The following is a 17,630-nucleotide window of genomic DNA, read 5'->3' as shown; positions in this document are numbered from 1 at the left end:
CGTCTCTCGTTCGCGATCTGTCATTTCAAATCCGCTTGGTACATCCTTCACGTTCTGCGGCTTCAAAAGAACCAGTACAATCCCCTCCCGTCGACGCATCCTTTTCGCATAAATGCACTCTCTCTCTCTAACTCACTCTCTCTCTCTCTCTCTCTCTCTCTCTCCTTTCAAAATGATATCGTCAATCTGCTAGGAATATTCGACGAAGGGAGAATCCGTTATTGCTTTTACGGCGAGCGAGACTGACAGGATTTTTCGTGAGGCCGGGGTCTCTTTGAATATCTGGATTTGTCAGTTTTTTTCGCGAATGTTATTGCGAAGGCAAACAGCGAATGAAAATATAACGTTTTGTGTATATTTCTCTTCCTCCCCACCTATACTCTCTCTCTCTCTCTCTCTCTCTCCCCACCTCTTCACCACCCCACCTCGCGATAATACATAAAAATGCGAATCCCTTTGTCTAGTCTATGTTATTTCCCTTTACGTTTGCAATAATAATCAGGCTTTTCAACGAGTCGGTTACGTCAAACCAGGGTATTACTATTATTGCTGGGATAACGTTATTGCAAAAGAGAGACGGAAAGATATATACGTATATACATACATACATATATATATATATATATATATATATATATACACATACATGTGTGTATATAATGTATATTAAATAAATGAAATCGAAACGAATATAGAAAGTTACATGTTTGTGTAAGGCCGTATCTATCAAAGTTTTACCACTCAGTCAGCTTCTTTCATTTCTCGTAGGATGTCTAAATGATTTTATTCCTCTCTCTCTCTCTCTCTCTCTCTCTCTCTCTCTTCTTCTTCTTCTTCTTCTTCTTCTTCTTTCTCTCTTTCTATCTTTCTCTTTCTCTTTTGATTTTTCTCGTGTGCAAGCTCTTACAAGATCTCTTCCTTCCGTTTGATCAATCGCCGAGCTGTCGTCGAGCCGAGTATTCTTCTTCGTAGAAAATCAGAAAGTTTTGCGAAAAGCCAAAGAGTACGAGGTACAGAAGGATCGATCTTATTTCTTCGCAATCATCCGTCATATCTAATATCTAACGGCGTTCCACGAAGATCGGATTGAAAGATTCTGATACGAACGTACGTATGTATGTACATGTATCTATAGTTCTCGTTCTTAACTTTTCAAATCAAAAAGAAAAGTTACTCGACTACGTCGTTGGTAATTGGAAATATCGATCTGATAATTTTCGCGATAACGAAACAATCGAAATTTATCGAATCTTCGGTATCAGGTTTTGCTTTAGAACAAATTGAGGATTCCAAAATGGATCGTATCGTTTCGTTTCGTTAAAAGTAGGTCGGGCTGTTAAGGGTTTCTTTTTTCGATACTTCTTGAAAAAAAAAAAAAAAAAAAAAAAAGAAAAAGAAAAGAACATCCTAAAAAAAGGAAAGGAAAAGAAAATGAAGGACAGAGAGAAAGAGAAAGAAAAAGAAAAAGAGAGAGAGAGAGAGAGAAAGGTCGAACTATTTTCGGGTGAACTAACAACGAACTAAGATCCCAGTTTAGATTTTACAAACGGAGAAAACTTTTCAGTTTGTCTCGAAAACTTTCTCCTAATTCGTGAAAGAAAAGCAAACGATTCTCGTGCGAAAAAGACAGAAAAGATATATATATATAGAGAGAGAGAGAGAGAGAGAGAGAGAGAGAGAGAGTAGCATGTTATTTGCTCGACGAAAATAAATGAAAAATATAAAAAGTATCCGACACGTTTCGACTTCCTGAAAAATGGAACGAAAATTTAACGTGAAAGATCAAGAGATAAGGAAGAAAATAAATAGATAAACGCAAGCTCCATTTATTAACCCTACCTCTTGCCCGTCCCCCTTTCATCCCCCATACACAACACATTCGCTCGCTATCTTTCATATTACGTTCGGAAATAATAATATTAAAGGAAAAGGAAAAGAAAAAGAAAAAAAAACAAAAGGATATTTGTTGATATCTAATATGTAACATAAATAAAAATAATAAAGATACGTACGTACAATACTGTCAATAGAAATAGATGAAAGCAATCCTTCCTCATTCCCACGTTACCTATATCCCATACTACGCTTGGAGATGATATAGAAAAAAAAAAAAAAAAGAAAAATACGCGTTGATATGTAATATTTAACATAAATAAAATCGATAAGCATACAAACGTACAATGATATCGATAGAAACAGATAAAATCAACCCCACCCTTTACCCTCCCCACTCCATCGACTCTCCCGCCGATTGGCTATATCTCGTATTACATATTTCAAAAATAATATTATGAAAAAAAAAAAAAAAAAAAAAAAAAAGAAATAAAAAATAAATAAAAAAACAGAGAGAAAGGAAGAAAAAGATTCGATTGTGATATCAGAAACTTAATATAAATAAAATCGATAAAGCTAGATACGTATAATGATATCAATAGAAAGAGACAGATAGGAAAAAAGAGATAGGGGGAAAAAAGAGACAAACAGATACAGAACGAGAAAGAGAGAGAGAGAGAGAGAGAGAGACAAGTTGAGAAGTCGTAGAGATGACGTCAGAAATAAAAGTAAGCATATAGATACCGGAGAAGATTTGAAACTATCTTAGATGTAAACTCGCTATCGGCGGCAGGCAGACAGGCGACTAGACATCGCCAAAGTTCCTCGAAGGGGAAGTGCAGAGCTGTCCGAGCTGTGGCAAAAGAGAGAGAGAGAGAGAGAGAGAGAGAGAGAGGGTGGGAGAGTGAGAAGAACGGGGTGAGGGTGGACTGAGTAAGCGCAGTTTCCTCCTCCATCTTCCATTGTTTTCTAGACTTTTCGGCGGGAAAACTTACTCGACTCGTCGAGTGCCAAGCGATATAGAACGAACGAGCTCACACCTTTGACAATGGGGTTTAAACTTATATATATTTCACTGGCATCTTTGTCATTTCTGATAAATACGTATATACGTAATTAAGTAGTGTATATAATATTTACGTGTGTGTGTGTGTGTGTGTGTGTATTCGTGATGTTCGTATCATCTCCAAAATGAATTAAAAAAAAAAAAAAAAAAAAAAAGAAAAAAATTGTGAACGTTTTCGTCGCTGCTACTGTTAGATTTTTTTATTCTTTTTTTTTTTGTTTCCTTTTTCTATAGGACTGACTGATCTCGAATTTTTTTATCTTTTTTTCTTTCTTTTTTTTTCAATCTTAAATGTCGATTAAAATAGTGTCGATCAATTTTGTTTATTCATTTTTGTTGATCTTGTTATTTGTAGGGTGAAATAAACTTTCTAACTAATCCTATATCTAGCGAGATCTACGATTGAAATAATTCCGAACTTTTTACAAGGACCACTGTCTAGATTTATATATGGTTTGTGTGTATGTATGTGTGTGTGCAATCGTAGATATATATATATATATATATATATATATATATTTTTTCGGCTCTTTCTTTATATCTATCTCTAACTTTTTCCCGAAGCAATTCGATCAAATTCGAAACTTATTAGCAGCGAAATGGTACATTGCACTATATGTATGTGTGTGTGCGTGTGTGTGTGTAGTCGATACGTATTTATTTGATCGCATTATCGAGATGTCGAACAAAATTAGAAAATGGCTCTCGGTAATTAGAAAATTTCATCTTCACGTTCGATCGCTTACGAGAAAAGAAAAAAGAGAGAGAAAAAGAGAAAAGATTATTCTCAAAAAATATATTTATATAAAAAAATATATATATATATATCTATCTATCAAAAATTTTATAAATTATCTAAAAGAAATCTTTTGATCTAGTCGATTCGAATGAGTTTCAGTTCTCGTAATTCGGATTATAGACGAGAGAATAACACGAAAGAGAAAAAAATTTCGAGGGAAAAAAAAGAAAAGAAAAGGAAATTTTGTGAAGGACGAATAAAATTGAGTTAATACTTGCCGTTCGATATATAAATACTCTCTGGAACAAAGGTTTCTACCGTTAACGAGCACGTCTTTTCCATCAAGACCAAAACACGTAGACGAGGAAGTTTGTCAAAGTAATTCGAGCGTTCCACAGTAGAAAATTCCAGTCACGTACAACCAAACATTCCTTACTACCTTCTTGAGAAATCCTTATTATACTACATTCGCGATAATAATCCGAACTCTTTCTCTCTTTTCCTCTCTCTTTGTTTCTCTCTTTCTCTCAACCTATCTGTCTGTCTATTTCTTTTTTTATCATTGACCAAACTCGACCTCGATCTCGAAACAAATCGGATCGTTCATCTCGATGTTATCGAAATTGTCGAAGAAAAAAAAATTTCGAATTGCAAACCTCGTAAATCTATGCATAACTTCAACGAGAATAAGAATGACAGAGAAAGAGAGACAGAGACAGAGAGAGAGAGAGAGAGAGATTGATAGATAGATAGATAGATAGATAGATAGATATCGAGGAAAGATAATTTCGAAATAAAATTGATGCAATTAAATGGACGATCAAGTCTGATTCGAACGAACGCGACTAAAATCGTCAACTTTATTTTTTTATAACGATCCTCGTAATATTAATTGCAAGACTATTAAACAAAACCTTCCTCTGTTTCTCTCTCTCTCTCTCTCTCTCTCTCTCTCTCTCTCTCTCTCTCTCTCAGTCTCTCTCTCTCTCTTTCTATCTACTTCTTTTTCTCTTTCTGTTTCGCTTTCTCTCTTTTTCAGTTCATTCTCGTTAACTGTGAAAACTTGGAAAAACGAGAACGTCGAATGGGAAACGTTACGACTATTTAAAAGCGACAATTTTTCTACAAGATCTTCTTCTACTCGATTCATTCTCTCTCTCTCTCTCTCTCTCTCTCTCTCTCTCTCTCTCTCTCTCTCTTTCTCTTTTTCAATGTCTACGTAAGATCGTCTACGAGCCACGCGATGACAATTTTAGGAGTACTATTTTCTCTCCTCCCTAGCAACCTTATCTCGAAGTTCGCGTGGAAAAGCCTCTTACTTCTCTTCCTGTTTCTAGAAAATATAAAATGAGATGTGGATATAATAAGGAAAATAAAATATACCGATGGTCGTCCTTTGAACATACTGTTTCGATATATACGATCGATATCTCGATCGAAAGAACGATTTCCAATTTAACTGGAAATGAAATACATTTTCTAAGAACGAATCAATATAACGATTAATAAAATTTCAATAAAAATAAAAGTAAAAAATAACATATATATATATATATATATATTTGTGATATTTGTTTATATATAAAATACTAAAGAATTTTCTCCCATAAAACAATAATAACAGTAAGATCGTGGAGCGTGTATTTTTATATAAATATTATTCTCTTTCTTCGCTTTAGATATGAAACGTGCAAAATTTTCAATTAAAAAAAAATATATATATATACATATATATTATATAGCTTCTATTATATATGATATAAAGTATTAACAATTTAATATATAAAGAATATTCATAGTAATATTATTTATATTACGATACAAGACATCAAACATTCTTCTTCGATACAAAATATCGTGCAAAAAGGAGCAACGAGTAATACGTAATACTACATAAATATTATTATGTTTACACAAGAGCAAAGATATAAATGTACGTATACAATGAGATAAAAGAGAGAAAGAAAGAGAAACAGAGAGAGAGAGAGAGAGAGAGAGAAGAAGGGAAAGGGAGAAGGAGACGGAAGACTGAAATTCCTTGACAAGAAAGAAAGAAAGAAGCAAAGGTTTCTCCGAGCTTGAAAAAGCTCATATTAGCAGAATTTCCTGTATCCGAGCTCTGCACGCTCTCCGAGACTCCTACAAAAAGGTCACCCTTAACCTCGTGGCTCCGTGGTTCTTTAAAACTTTATTAAGCGTAGCTGCCTTCTACGAACGCGACTGTCCACCGAATTTCCCTGGTAGCTCGCTAACTCTCATGGTAGAGAACATTTCACAAGACTTGACATAAATTTTTCATTCGCTAATAGACGGAGAGAAAGAAAGAGAGAAAGAAAGAGAGTGATAGTATTTTTTCTTATTTTTATTTAATCGCAATAATATATATATATATATATGCACATAAGCGTTTCTAAACAATAATAATATATATTTATCACGTATTAGCAAATTATTTTTATTTAGAGATATTTATGTACATATATGTATAAGCGTTTCTAAATGATAATAATATATATTTATTATGTATTAACAAATTATTTCTTTTTTTCTTGTTTTTTTTTTTTTTTTAGTATAATAATAAAAAATTTATTGTAATTACGAGAGAACTTATTTTTATTTAATCGCAATAATATATATATGCACATAAGCGTTTCTAAATAATAATAATATATATTTATCACGTATTAGCAAATTATTTTTATTTAGAGACATTTATGTATATATGTATAAATGACAATAATATATATTTATTATGTATTAACAAATTATTTCTTTTTTTCTTTTTTTCTCTTTTTCTCTTCAGTATAATAATAACAAAAAATTTGTTGTATTTACAAGAGAATTTTTAACCAATCTCACACTTTTTACAATAATCGCACTACTATTTATTTTTGTTTAATCGAAATGATATCGATGTCAGTATATCCGAATGATGATAATACATATTTATTTGTGCAAAAATGCGTGAAGAAATATCTTTGACATATTCATAGATTTTTTTTTTTCTGTTTCGTATATATGTAAATAACGTTTGAAAAAATATTTTATCCAATAATAAAAAACAAATGTCACATTTACGAATTAATGATTTTTCTTTTTTTTTTCTTTTTTCTTTTTTTCCGCGAAATATAGGAAAAAACGTTTTAAAAAAAAAAAAATAATGTTTACCTATCGAATACAAGAATCAAACTCCACAGTTTTATATTAATTTTGATACATTTAAAATTGACCAATCCGAAATCGATGAAATAAATTTAATATTAATCATTCGATTTAATTCTCATTTTAAATTCAATCTTGTGATATAACTACGTTACGATATATGGAACACCCTTAACTTCTCTTAGAAAAATAAGAAATTATTCAAAGGGAATCAGGTTGGTACGATGTATCATCGATAAAACACACCATAATCGTTCTCTACCTTGCTCGGTGAGTGTAAACGGAATTTAGATCATCGTTTTACCCGTGCTCGTACTCTCGAATACAAGCACCGTACCACACACCATCCTAAATTTTCCTCTAATGAAAGGATCCCGTAGTCGAAGATAACGAGCGATAAATTCTCATTGCATCGATGGAAAAAGGCAGAGTGAAGAGAAATGTTTCAAAGCCTTTATCTACGAAGGACCAATACGCATAAGTTTATAAAAAGTGATAAACATTACTTATTATTTATCATAAAATCATATTGCTCATCGCCTATACTTTACCATAAAATCATATTACTTTTTATTTATCATAATCGTAATGTAGAACATAACAACGAAATTTATTTTTACATAGAAATAAAATTCTCACTCTCCTAAAAAAAATAATAAATTGCAAATACCGTTTGGAATAGATAATTGACACACCATAATCGTAAAAGTGTCTGTCTATAAAAAAATAAAATGAATGAATGAATGAATGAATGAATGAATGAATAAATAAATAAATAAATAAATAAATACGAAAACGTCATTTGATCGTCGAGAGATTCTCAAAGTTACATGTGGTAAAAATCGATAGTTAAACACAAAGGTAGCAACGTTAAGTACGATTTTCAAGGCAGATCAAAAGCCCTTCGAAGAAATGAATCTCCAAAGAAGCTCGGTAAGAGAGTACTAGAGATATATTTTGCTCTTAGAAGCCCCTGGAGTCGATTATAACTATCCCGACTATCGCGTATTATCGCGAGAAACATCTTTCGACGAGGAGACTCTGGCTCTCCTTCTTAACTCTAAAATAACCTTCGAGAATAAATGAGTTTCCTAGATAAAGCGATTTTCCTTGGTGCCTTACTTATTGGATAAAATCACTTCCGACATTATATATATATATATATATATATATATATATAATTAATGTGTATGTGTGAGTGTATAGTAATATTTAAGTATATAATATATAATACATAAATTAAATATATTAAAATTAAAGTATATTAAAATAAATAATATATTTAAAAAATATATAATTTATAATAATATATAAGCATTAGTATATTATATATATATATATATATATATTCTAGATTAAAATTAAATATATTAAAATAAATTATACATAATTTAAAATATAAATATATATATATATATATATATATTATTATATATATTAAAAAAATATATATATTAATATATAAATCGATGAACGTCTAAGTTCAAAAAAGATAAAGGAAGTATCGATCTTACGTATTTAAGTACTCAAGTTATTTCAAGCTAAGGCTAATACGATTTTAGTATGAAAACTAAAGGTGCACTAGCTTAAACGTTCTATAGCCTTCTATTCTACGTAACGTGGATTTACGCTAGCTTAATCGACATCAATCGAACTGTCTACGGTTCGCTAAATAGAGCCTGAGAGATATTATAGATATAGGTACCCGATCGTCGATAACCTCGAAAGTGTCGAGAAATTGACATCGTACCGACATTTTCTTTTCAACCAACGTGATAATAATAACGAGTCAGATTAACACATCGATAAACAAGCTAATATTGAAATTATTAGTTACGATAACTGTAAATATTTTTGGTTACAAAGCTAATCTCGTTTCTATTATCTTCATAGAATATTAATTAATAATATATGTGTAGGATATATCAGATTGATAAAATAAATTTAATTAATGATAAAATCTTTAATATAATTATAATTGTTTATAACATATAATTATGATATCTCTCCTATCTGTGTGTGTCTATATATATAGTTATTTCTCTATATATACAATATAAATACTATACCCCATATATACAAAATACAATAATATTCTATTTGATTGCGTCTATTACAATAATAATGACTTGCCGAACGTTATTTTTCAATAAAAATTTTCAATAGATAATTATCGAATGTAGCGTATGTTTATTTAGATATAAAATATTGAAATTTTCGACATTACTTATTTATTAATCTGATACATATAAAAATTCAAACGAAGATGAGAGAGACAGCGATAATAAAATAAAAAAAAAATAAAAATAAAAATAAAAAGGATAATTTGCTCTTCTGTTGTAATATTTTATTGTCAAACATCTATCTCTCTTCTCTTTTTATATATACATACATACATATATATATATATATATATATATATGCACAGAAAATTAAAGATAGAGAAAGAGAGCATTAAGGAAATAAAAAAATAAATAAAATGAAAAGGACAGTTTGGTATCGTAGAACATCATGCTATTACTACACGCGTTAGCGTTATCGACAAAAGGGAAGATTGCGTTGGCGAGCTGTTGTGTAAAGGGCCGTCAGTCATTTTAGACGAATTGTTATTCGCCGTTCGTCCGAACTTTCAATCATAGTGATTGACGGTACGTCGCACCATCGTCCAACACGTAGCTATTAAAGAAGACTCGCACGTTAATCGTGTGTGTATCGTATACATATTCGAGACTCATCCTCGTTAGCATCCTACCCGCTATTAGCGACAACAGTCCTTGTAACTCGCAGAAATCGTAGACAGTAGGGTATACCGGCTTCGTGTATAGCTAAGGATCGATCGAGGAAGATCTATTCGATTTTAATGACTCTCGTATATTGATCCCTACGTAAATCATTCTCAAAATTGACAATATTCTGATTATTTATTATTTTTTCCTCTTTTTTTTTATATATATATATAATTAAATATTCGCAATTTATTTAGCTTTCAAGAATGATTTATAAATATGATAAACGTTATCCTTGCATATATATACATACATATATATATATATATAATAATTTTGTTTATTTATTCTTAACAACCATTTGACAGATCTTCGACTACAAATAAATCGCGAAAATCAATAAAAATTATTTGCGTAATTATAGAAAAGTGAAAGAAGAAAAAGTAGTAAGGGGGAAAAACAAAGAAATTGTATGCAAATTGTTTCGCCAATAATTAAATTGAAATGAGATAAAAATGATCGAAAAAAGAAATAAAGAAGAAACAAAAATAAAAATGTACATACATATACGTACACATACACACACACACACATATATCGTTTACAAGGCGTCCATATACACAGAGAGAGAGAGAGAGAGAGAGAGAGAGAGAGAGAGAGAGAGAGAGAGAGAGAGAGAACCGAAGGAATAACCAAATAAATAGATGAAACGATAGAACGATAATATCGCATTGTCTAGACGAAACATTACTCTCTTCCAGTCGATTGACTTTCTCATTCGAGATTAGTAAATGAAATAATCGTCGATTAGGACCACCGACGATACGACCTTTCATTGTAATCGAGACATAGCAGTTAGTTTTAACGAACTGTATGGTGATGGTGTTGGCAAGAAGGAGGGGTAGGAGATGAAGAGAAGGTACGAGGATGGGGTACAGAGGGATACAGAATACCTTTTCGATACCGTTCCTCTCGAAATCTCTCCAGTGGACTCAGTATGAAACGCGGACAAGTCAATTTCCAACGGTGATCGTGCGAAGCTTTTGTTGGCAATAAGCGCTCATTTTATGCCCATTGACCCGATCCTCGTCCAGCCCAGGGATGTTTGTACGAGCGCATTTTGCCAGCTATGTATCTACTACGTATACGTTTTAGTAACATCGAAAATGTGCTGCTTGTGCTGCTTTCTACCGCCATTTCTCTCGTTTCGCAAATCGAACGAATAGTATGTCGAAAAAAAAAGAAAAAAGAGACAGATAGAAATAGAAACACACACACACACAGAGAGAGAGAGAGAGAGACCTTTTTGATAAGTACATTTTTCTTGAAAGAAAACGATCGATCATTTCTATCGATCGATTTTTTCCGATAATTTTTCAACTTACACCTACCTACCTTACCTATCTACTCAGTTATCTATCTAAAAAAATGTTTTTACATTGATATAGATATTTTTGATCAAAATCGAATGTACTTTTGTTCCCTCTTATATAGAGGTACCTACGTTTTACAAATTTAATAGAAGCTTTCCCCTTCCTTTCCCCTTCCTCGTCCAGTATACACGTTAATTAACGTGCAAGAGGCATATTTAAATTAGCACGTACCTCCTACCTATCGTGATGTTGTTCGTCATTTATAGGATGGGCTAACGCGTATACAATCGGCCGAAACTCATTCCGTATGTATCTAAAATGCTAATTTCCGCTCGATATCCCGTAAGGGGGTAGAAAAGGGTCGGAGAAGGGGGATCGAAGGGTGGGATGGGGTATAAAACTCATCGAGCTGGTATCAAATAGTAATAATAATTAGGATATAATAATAATAATAATAATAATAATAATAATAATAATAATAATAGTAATAACAATTGTTGTTGTTGTTGTTATCATCATCATCATCATTATTATTATTATTATTGTTATTATTATTATTATTATTATTATTATTATTATTATTATTATTATTATTATTATTATTATTATTACTACACAGTAGGATCATTGAAAACTTGCATGCAATTTGGTAAATGCATAGTTCCTACATTCGTTCATTCGTTCAGTTCAGTTTGTTCAGTTCAGTTCAGTTCGTTCAGTCAGTCCGTTCGTTCGTTCGTTCGTTCGTTCGTTCGTTCGTTCGTTCGTTGAACGTTGCGTCGATTATTGCATAAAGCAAGGACGCAACACGTTGCAGATAAATCTAAAGGTACGAGTTGGCCTTTTGCGTTCAACGAAATGCCGCTTTAGCGTCTTACTTTTCATCGCGAGTGAATAATTTTTCCAAACGGGACAATATTAAGGACGAAATTAATTACCGTGTATGTAATAAAAAAAAAAAAACGAAAAATCAGAAAAAATAAAAAAGAAATTAATAAAAAAAAAAAAATAGAAAAAAGAAAATAAATAAAAAAGAGAGCAACGAGTCGAACGGACGGAAAATTTCGTCGTCGCGTAAACGACGAAAAATGCGAACATTTTTCGATACGTTTAACCTCGAGTGATTCTCATGCGAAATTTTGCTGGCAAAAAAAAAAAAGTTCGTCGACAAAAAAAGAGAGAGAAAGAGAGAGAGAGAGAGAGAGAGAGAGAGAGAGAGAGAGAGAGAGAGAGAAATAGAAGAAAAAAAGGGAAAAGAGAAAAAAAGTGCGAGAAAAATTATTAGAAAGTAGCGATAAAAAAGTGGCGAAATTCCATTCGCCCTAAAAGTTCGAATGTTCGTAAATTGTTGTTCATTTCGATCCCGTTAGCGTTAAATAAGAACTTCATTTCATTGATACAACCCATAACTCCTAACTCGTAACTCGTTTATATTGATTATTTGCTTGGAGACTATAATGAGCAATCGATTATCGATACGATTGATATTCCTTCTCGATCGAAAGAATACGAGCTCTTCTTTTTCGCAGTTACGACTTTAGCAAATAAAAAAAAAAAAAAAGAAAAAGAAAAAAGAAAAGAAAAGAAAGAGAGAGAAAAATATGATACTTGTAATAATATCATCGTATTATAATTAAATCTTATTCGGATAACGCATTGTTTCGTGATAATATAATTAAGACCCAAAATCTTGTTATACGAACAATTTTTAATTAACGCAACGAACAAACGAAACGCTTGACTTTTAATTATAATCAAACGCAAGTTGATATTCGAAGATGGAAAAAGAATGTGAAGGAAAAAATATCGAAATATAAAAAGGAACGAATGAACGAACATCCAATATATTTCCCTCTTTTGTATTTTTCCAAACAATTCTTTCGACATTATTGCATTGTTTCATTGTCAATCTTTCAAAACAGGAAACAAGAATTGTTATTTCGTTTGTCCAGTCCTTAGTCACGATATTTTTATTACTTTTATTCCAAGAGAGCTATAGTTATTCGTAATGCTTAACACCTTCGGATTCTATTACTTTTTTTTTATTATATTTCTCTCACATTTCTTCCTATTTTGTTTCTGCACCTACCACGGGCATGTATATGTGTGTGTGTGTGTGTGTACGTATATTTTTCTTTGTATTTTTTTTTCTTTTCATTTTTACTCCTGTCCCTAGTCCTCCCACTAAAGGAAATCTAGTGTCCTTACTTTCTATCCTTTTTCAATGTATACAATCTACCCTTTTTCTTTCTCTCTTTCTCTCTCCGTTCCCGCCCTTTTTCTCCCTCGACTTTTTCGTCCATCTCTCTCCATCATCCTCGATTTCAACACGTAGATTACGACCGCTGACACGCGGCAACGCGCCCGTAAAAACTGTCGACGTATAAAACCGACGTGTTCCCGCGTAGTCGCCGTTCAGCTTTTTGCACCATTTTCCAACCCCTCTTTCGGTTGCTCTCCATGGCACTCGTCCATCGAGAGATAGAGAGAGAGAGAGAGAGAGAGAGAGAGAGAGAGAGAGAGAGAGAGAGAGAGAATGACACGAAAAGCGATGAAAAGAAAGAAAGAGAATTCTTTTTTTTTTCTTTCTTTCTTTCTATTTTTTTCTTCCTTTTTTTTTCCTCTTTTTATACCTTCATAGTAGCTAGCACTGTTGGACAATGAGGAAATGATCGTAACGTATTTAATGTACGCATTTAATGATACAAAAAAATATTATCTATTAATGACGCTTCGAGTTTATTCGACGAATTGAAAGGAACGAGAGGAAAAGTAGAAAAACAAAAAAAAATGAGGTGTAGAAGAGAATGAAAAGTGTTGAGAGCGAAAGATAAAAAAGAAATCGACTTACCGTTTATAATCAGGAAGACACCGAGGACGCAGAAAAGTAGTAGAGAACGGGTTGGGCACATCTTTGTTCTTCCTCGATCGGCAAGCCCTTTTCTTGACGATGAATATCACGATGACAAAGAATGCCGAGGAACGAATTAGAGTGAACTATAATCGTCGCTTCGCGTCGCGTCGCGTCGCTTCGCGGGAATCGATGGAAAGAAAGATAAGAAAAAAAATAAAGGATGGAAGGAAAAAAAAAAGAGAGAGAGAGAGAGAGAGACAAAGAAGAAAAAAAAGGGCACACAGAACGGAGTTCTCACTTTTTCTTATGCGAATGCATCTTTTCGAAGTTCGCGTTTGAAACCACCGATCGTTCGATTCGCGGGACGGACAGTGGCGACGGTGGGGTTAAAGGTCAATGCTGAAGACGTTTGTAAGTCGTTAGAAAAGGGTTTTGCAAAATGGGCTTCCTCCTTCTTCTAACTTCGATCGAATCGAATCGAATCGGATCGGATCGGATCGAATGAGATGGGATGGATCTCACCTTTCCAACTCCAAATTCACTTTGCTTCTTTTATTTCTTTCTTCCTCTTTCTTTCTCGTCTCTTTCCCTTTTTTTCGCTTCTCCTTCTTCCCCTCCCCCCACTCCTGAACTACGAACTATTCCTCCCTTCTTGGCCACCCTTCTTCCTTCTTCTCGTAGGAAACGATCGGTCACGAAAGCAGATTGGGAACAGCCCACTGGAGCTTTTACGATCGCTAATTACAGGCGATCGCGTTAATCGGCTTCGATCTCTTCCCGAGGAATCCTTCTATCGTAAACCGATTCTCTGGGCTCTATATCTTCCTACGGATAAGCTCGTGCAAGTTCGAAGAGAAGAGAACTAGAATCGGCTTTCTCTGTTTCTCTCTCTCTCTCTCTCTCTCTCTCTCTCTTTGTCTTTGTCTTTCTCTATCTCTATATCTCTATTTCTATCTCTATCTCGCTTATGTCTCTTCCTCGCTTCCTCTTTATATCAAATCCTTACTTCTTTTTTTATCTTTTATCCTTTATTTTCCTTTAACTCGACTCTTCTTTCCTGATCCTTTTCGTTCGCCTTACCACTATACAACACTTTCTCATTCCTTTCTCATATCTCTTTTAACTCCTTCTTTTCTTTTCTTTTTTTTTTATTCTCTTTTTTCCCTTTTACTTTTCCTTCTTCTTCTTCTTCTTCTTCTTCTTCTTCTTCTTCTTCTTCCTGTTCTTCTTTTTCTTCTTGTTCTTCTTGTTCTTCTTTCTTTCTTTCTTTTTTCTTTTTTTTTAATTTTTTTATTCCATCATTTATTTCTTTTACCTTTGTTTCTACTTTCCCTTTTTCTTCTTTTCTTTTTTTTTACTTCGAATCAATTTCCCAAATATAAGCGAGTACGTAACGTTCACGGTATCGATTTCATTAATAATATCGACAATAGGATCGACAATCCGATCGATCGATAATTTTTCACGCGCGAAAATTCGTAACACTAGGAATATATTTACAAAAATGAGAAAGTAAAAAAGGCAGACGATAATATAAACTAACGTGAAACCAATATAACGAAGTAAAATAATATAAAATAAACCAAAAGAAAACAAAACAAAACAAAAAAGAAAAGGAAAGGGAAAGAAAGTAATAAAGAAAGAAAATTTCTAACCGTTTCGAACGTAGTTCGAAACCATCGGACGAGACATGAACGGAATAAAGGAAGATAGGAGAAAGGAGGAAGAAGAAAAGGAAAAAAAAATTAAGAATAAGAAAAAGAAGAAAACGGGGTAAAAGAAATACGAGAGAGAGAAAGACAGAAAGAAAGAAAAAGAGAGAGAGAGAGAGAGAGAAAAAGAGAAAGAGAGAAAAAAAGATCAAATAGAAGAACGACGAACAGATTGAGATAAACTCGTATTAAAATGATATTCGAAAAGAGAGCCGAGAGCAAAGCGTCCAGCCACGTCGAGCTCGCGGCGCTTACTGAAGCGTTTCTCCGTCGTCTCTTTGCCGAGTGCATCCGTGACAAGCACGTTTCTCATCCCCACCACTTCTGTTAGGAAATTTTAGTGGGAGGTATGAAAGTGGTAGGGAGTTTTGGAGTGGTGGAATAGAAGGGGGTAGAAGGGTGACGAAGAAAGAGAGAGAGAGAGTAAGATAAAGAGAGACTAAGAGAGAGAGAGAGAGAGAGAGAGAGGGACAGAGAGAAAAAGAGGGTGAGTTCGACGCTCAAGCGGCGCGCAGATTTTCATTGAGCATGCGCGACAGAGCTTGCGCGACTTTGTCCGTCGATCCGGCGCGCTTTTCACGGAAACGTACGAAACTTGGCGAATTTTAGCCGAACGCGATCGCGATTAGCAGAGTGCGCTCTACCGGCCGGTAACTACGTAGTGGGGGGATGAAAAGGACATCGAGTATGTCCCGCGAAACGCGCACACACGTTTTCACCCTTCGTTCTCTTTCTCTCTCTCTCTCGTTCTCGTTCTCGTTCTCGTTTTATCGCATTCTATATCGCTCTCTCTCTCTCTCTCTCTCTCTCTCTTTCTCTCTCTCTGTCTTTCTCTCTCTTCCTCTCTATCTATCTACCTACCTATCTATCTATCTACCTATCTCTCTCTTTCTCTCGCTCTTGTGTGAGCGAGCGAACCGACCGGCAAAACTTATGACCTCAAAGGGGTCGTTAACGAGCACCCACCAAATTAGTATAACGGCCACTCCTCTCCGTCTCTCTCACCCTCACCACCAACGCCATTAGCCTTTCGCTCGTCTCTCCGCTTCACTCGATTTTCACTCGCGGATACTTTGAGACGCCGAAAATTCGGATTACCAGACAGACGGACAGAAAGAGGAGAGAGAGAGATAGAGAGAGAGAGAGAGAGAGAGAGAGAGAGAGAGACAGAGAGAAAGAGGCCTTCGTTTTACTCACCCTGCCCTTTTCTTTCGTTTTCGTTTCCTTTTTTTTCTTTTCTTTTTTTTTTCAAAGCTTATAAATCCGTCCGTCCGTCCGTCCGTCCGTCCGTCCGTCCGTCCGTCCGTCCGTCAGTCAGTTTGTCCATCCATCTCTATCGTGTCTTTGAGCAGAAAATTCATCTCAGAAAAGGGGCGCTGTTCGGGCCAGACGATGGAGGACGAAAAACAAAGGATATCGATATGCGGGCGAAGTAAAACAGAATTGAAATGAGACAGCGAGCACGTTCGCTTTGAAGTTACGTCGATCAAAGCTAGTTGAAAAGAGGTGAGAGAGGAGAGGAAGGGTATCCGACAGAGGAGAAACTTCTTCTCGCGTCGAATTCATCAATCCGAGGGCCTCGTTGGCCTCTCGAGTATCATAGAATAGTATCCGGACGTTCTTTTTCGGCCATCGCGAAGAGATTTTTCGTCTTCTTTTCTTTCTTTCTTTCTTTTTTTTTTTTTTTTTTTTTTCTTTTTGTCATTTTTTTCTCACTTTCTTTCCACTTTCTTTTCCCGCAGCATTTTATATATTCACGATTAAATTTCTTTATCGCATTAGAAAAGATATTAATCGCCGAACGTTCGTGATCAAACGTCGTTACGAATATATATTTCTTCGATGGCTCGAATTTACTCCTCGAAGGAAAGAGTTAAAAATAGAATTTGAAATAAAGTAGTTCTTTATCGATCTTAATGGAAATTTATGAAGGTCATCGATTAAATCGATCTGTTTTTCCCCGTCTTAAATTTCTCTTTCCACTTCTTCTTCTTCTTTTTCTTTTCCTTTTTTCTTTTTTTTTTGTTTTTTTTTTTTTTTTTTTAAGGTTAAACCTTTAACGAAGAGATCGGAATGAATGAGGTGAAATTTAGATGGCAAATGGATTTTCGGTATTCGCGAAACATATCCCGAAGGGAAATTTACCGAACGTAGTGATGCTGGTC

The 17,630-nt window shown here is 34.0% G+C and overlaps 1 protein-coding gene across 3 annotated transcripts in view; it reads right to left on the bottom strand.

Annotated features, from left to right (window-relative positions):
- The window catches only part of LOC122628652 (carbonic anhydrase-related protein 10), a 190,394-nt gene extending 174,652 nt beyond the window's left edge, over positions 1-15,742 (bottom strand). For 2 of the 3 annotated variants that reach the window (XM_043811133.1, XM_043811134.1), the window contains exon 1: positions 13,751-14,966. In XM_043811133.1, coding sequence (XP_043667068.1) covers positions 13,751-13,811 — 61 coding nt within the window. In that variant the 5' untranslated portion in view covers positions 13,812-14,966. Of the gene's footprint in view, positions 1-13,750; positions 14,967-15,634 lie in introns of those variants that run through there. The other variant, XM_043811132.1, reaches the window with a different exon arrangement.
- Positions 15,743-17,630: the final 1,888 nt, after the last annotated feature.

Source organism: Vespula pensylvanica, chromosome 4 (assembly GCF_014466175.1).
Source record: "Vespula pensylvanica isolate Volc-1 chromosome 4, ASM1446617v1, whole genome shotgun sequence".
NCBI lineage: Eukaryota > Metazoa > Arthropoda > Insecta > Hymenoptera > Vespidae > Vespula > Vespula pensylvanica.
Note: the sequence above shows the minus strand (reverse complement) of the source record. Positions and strands in the feature narration are given on the sequence as shown.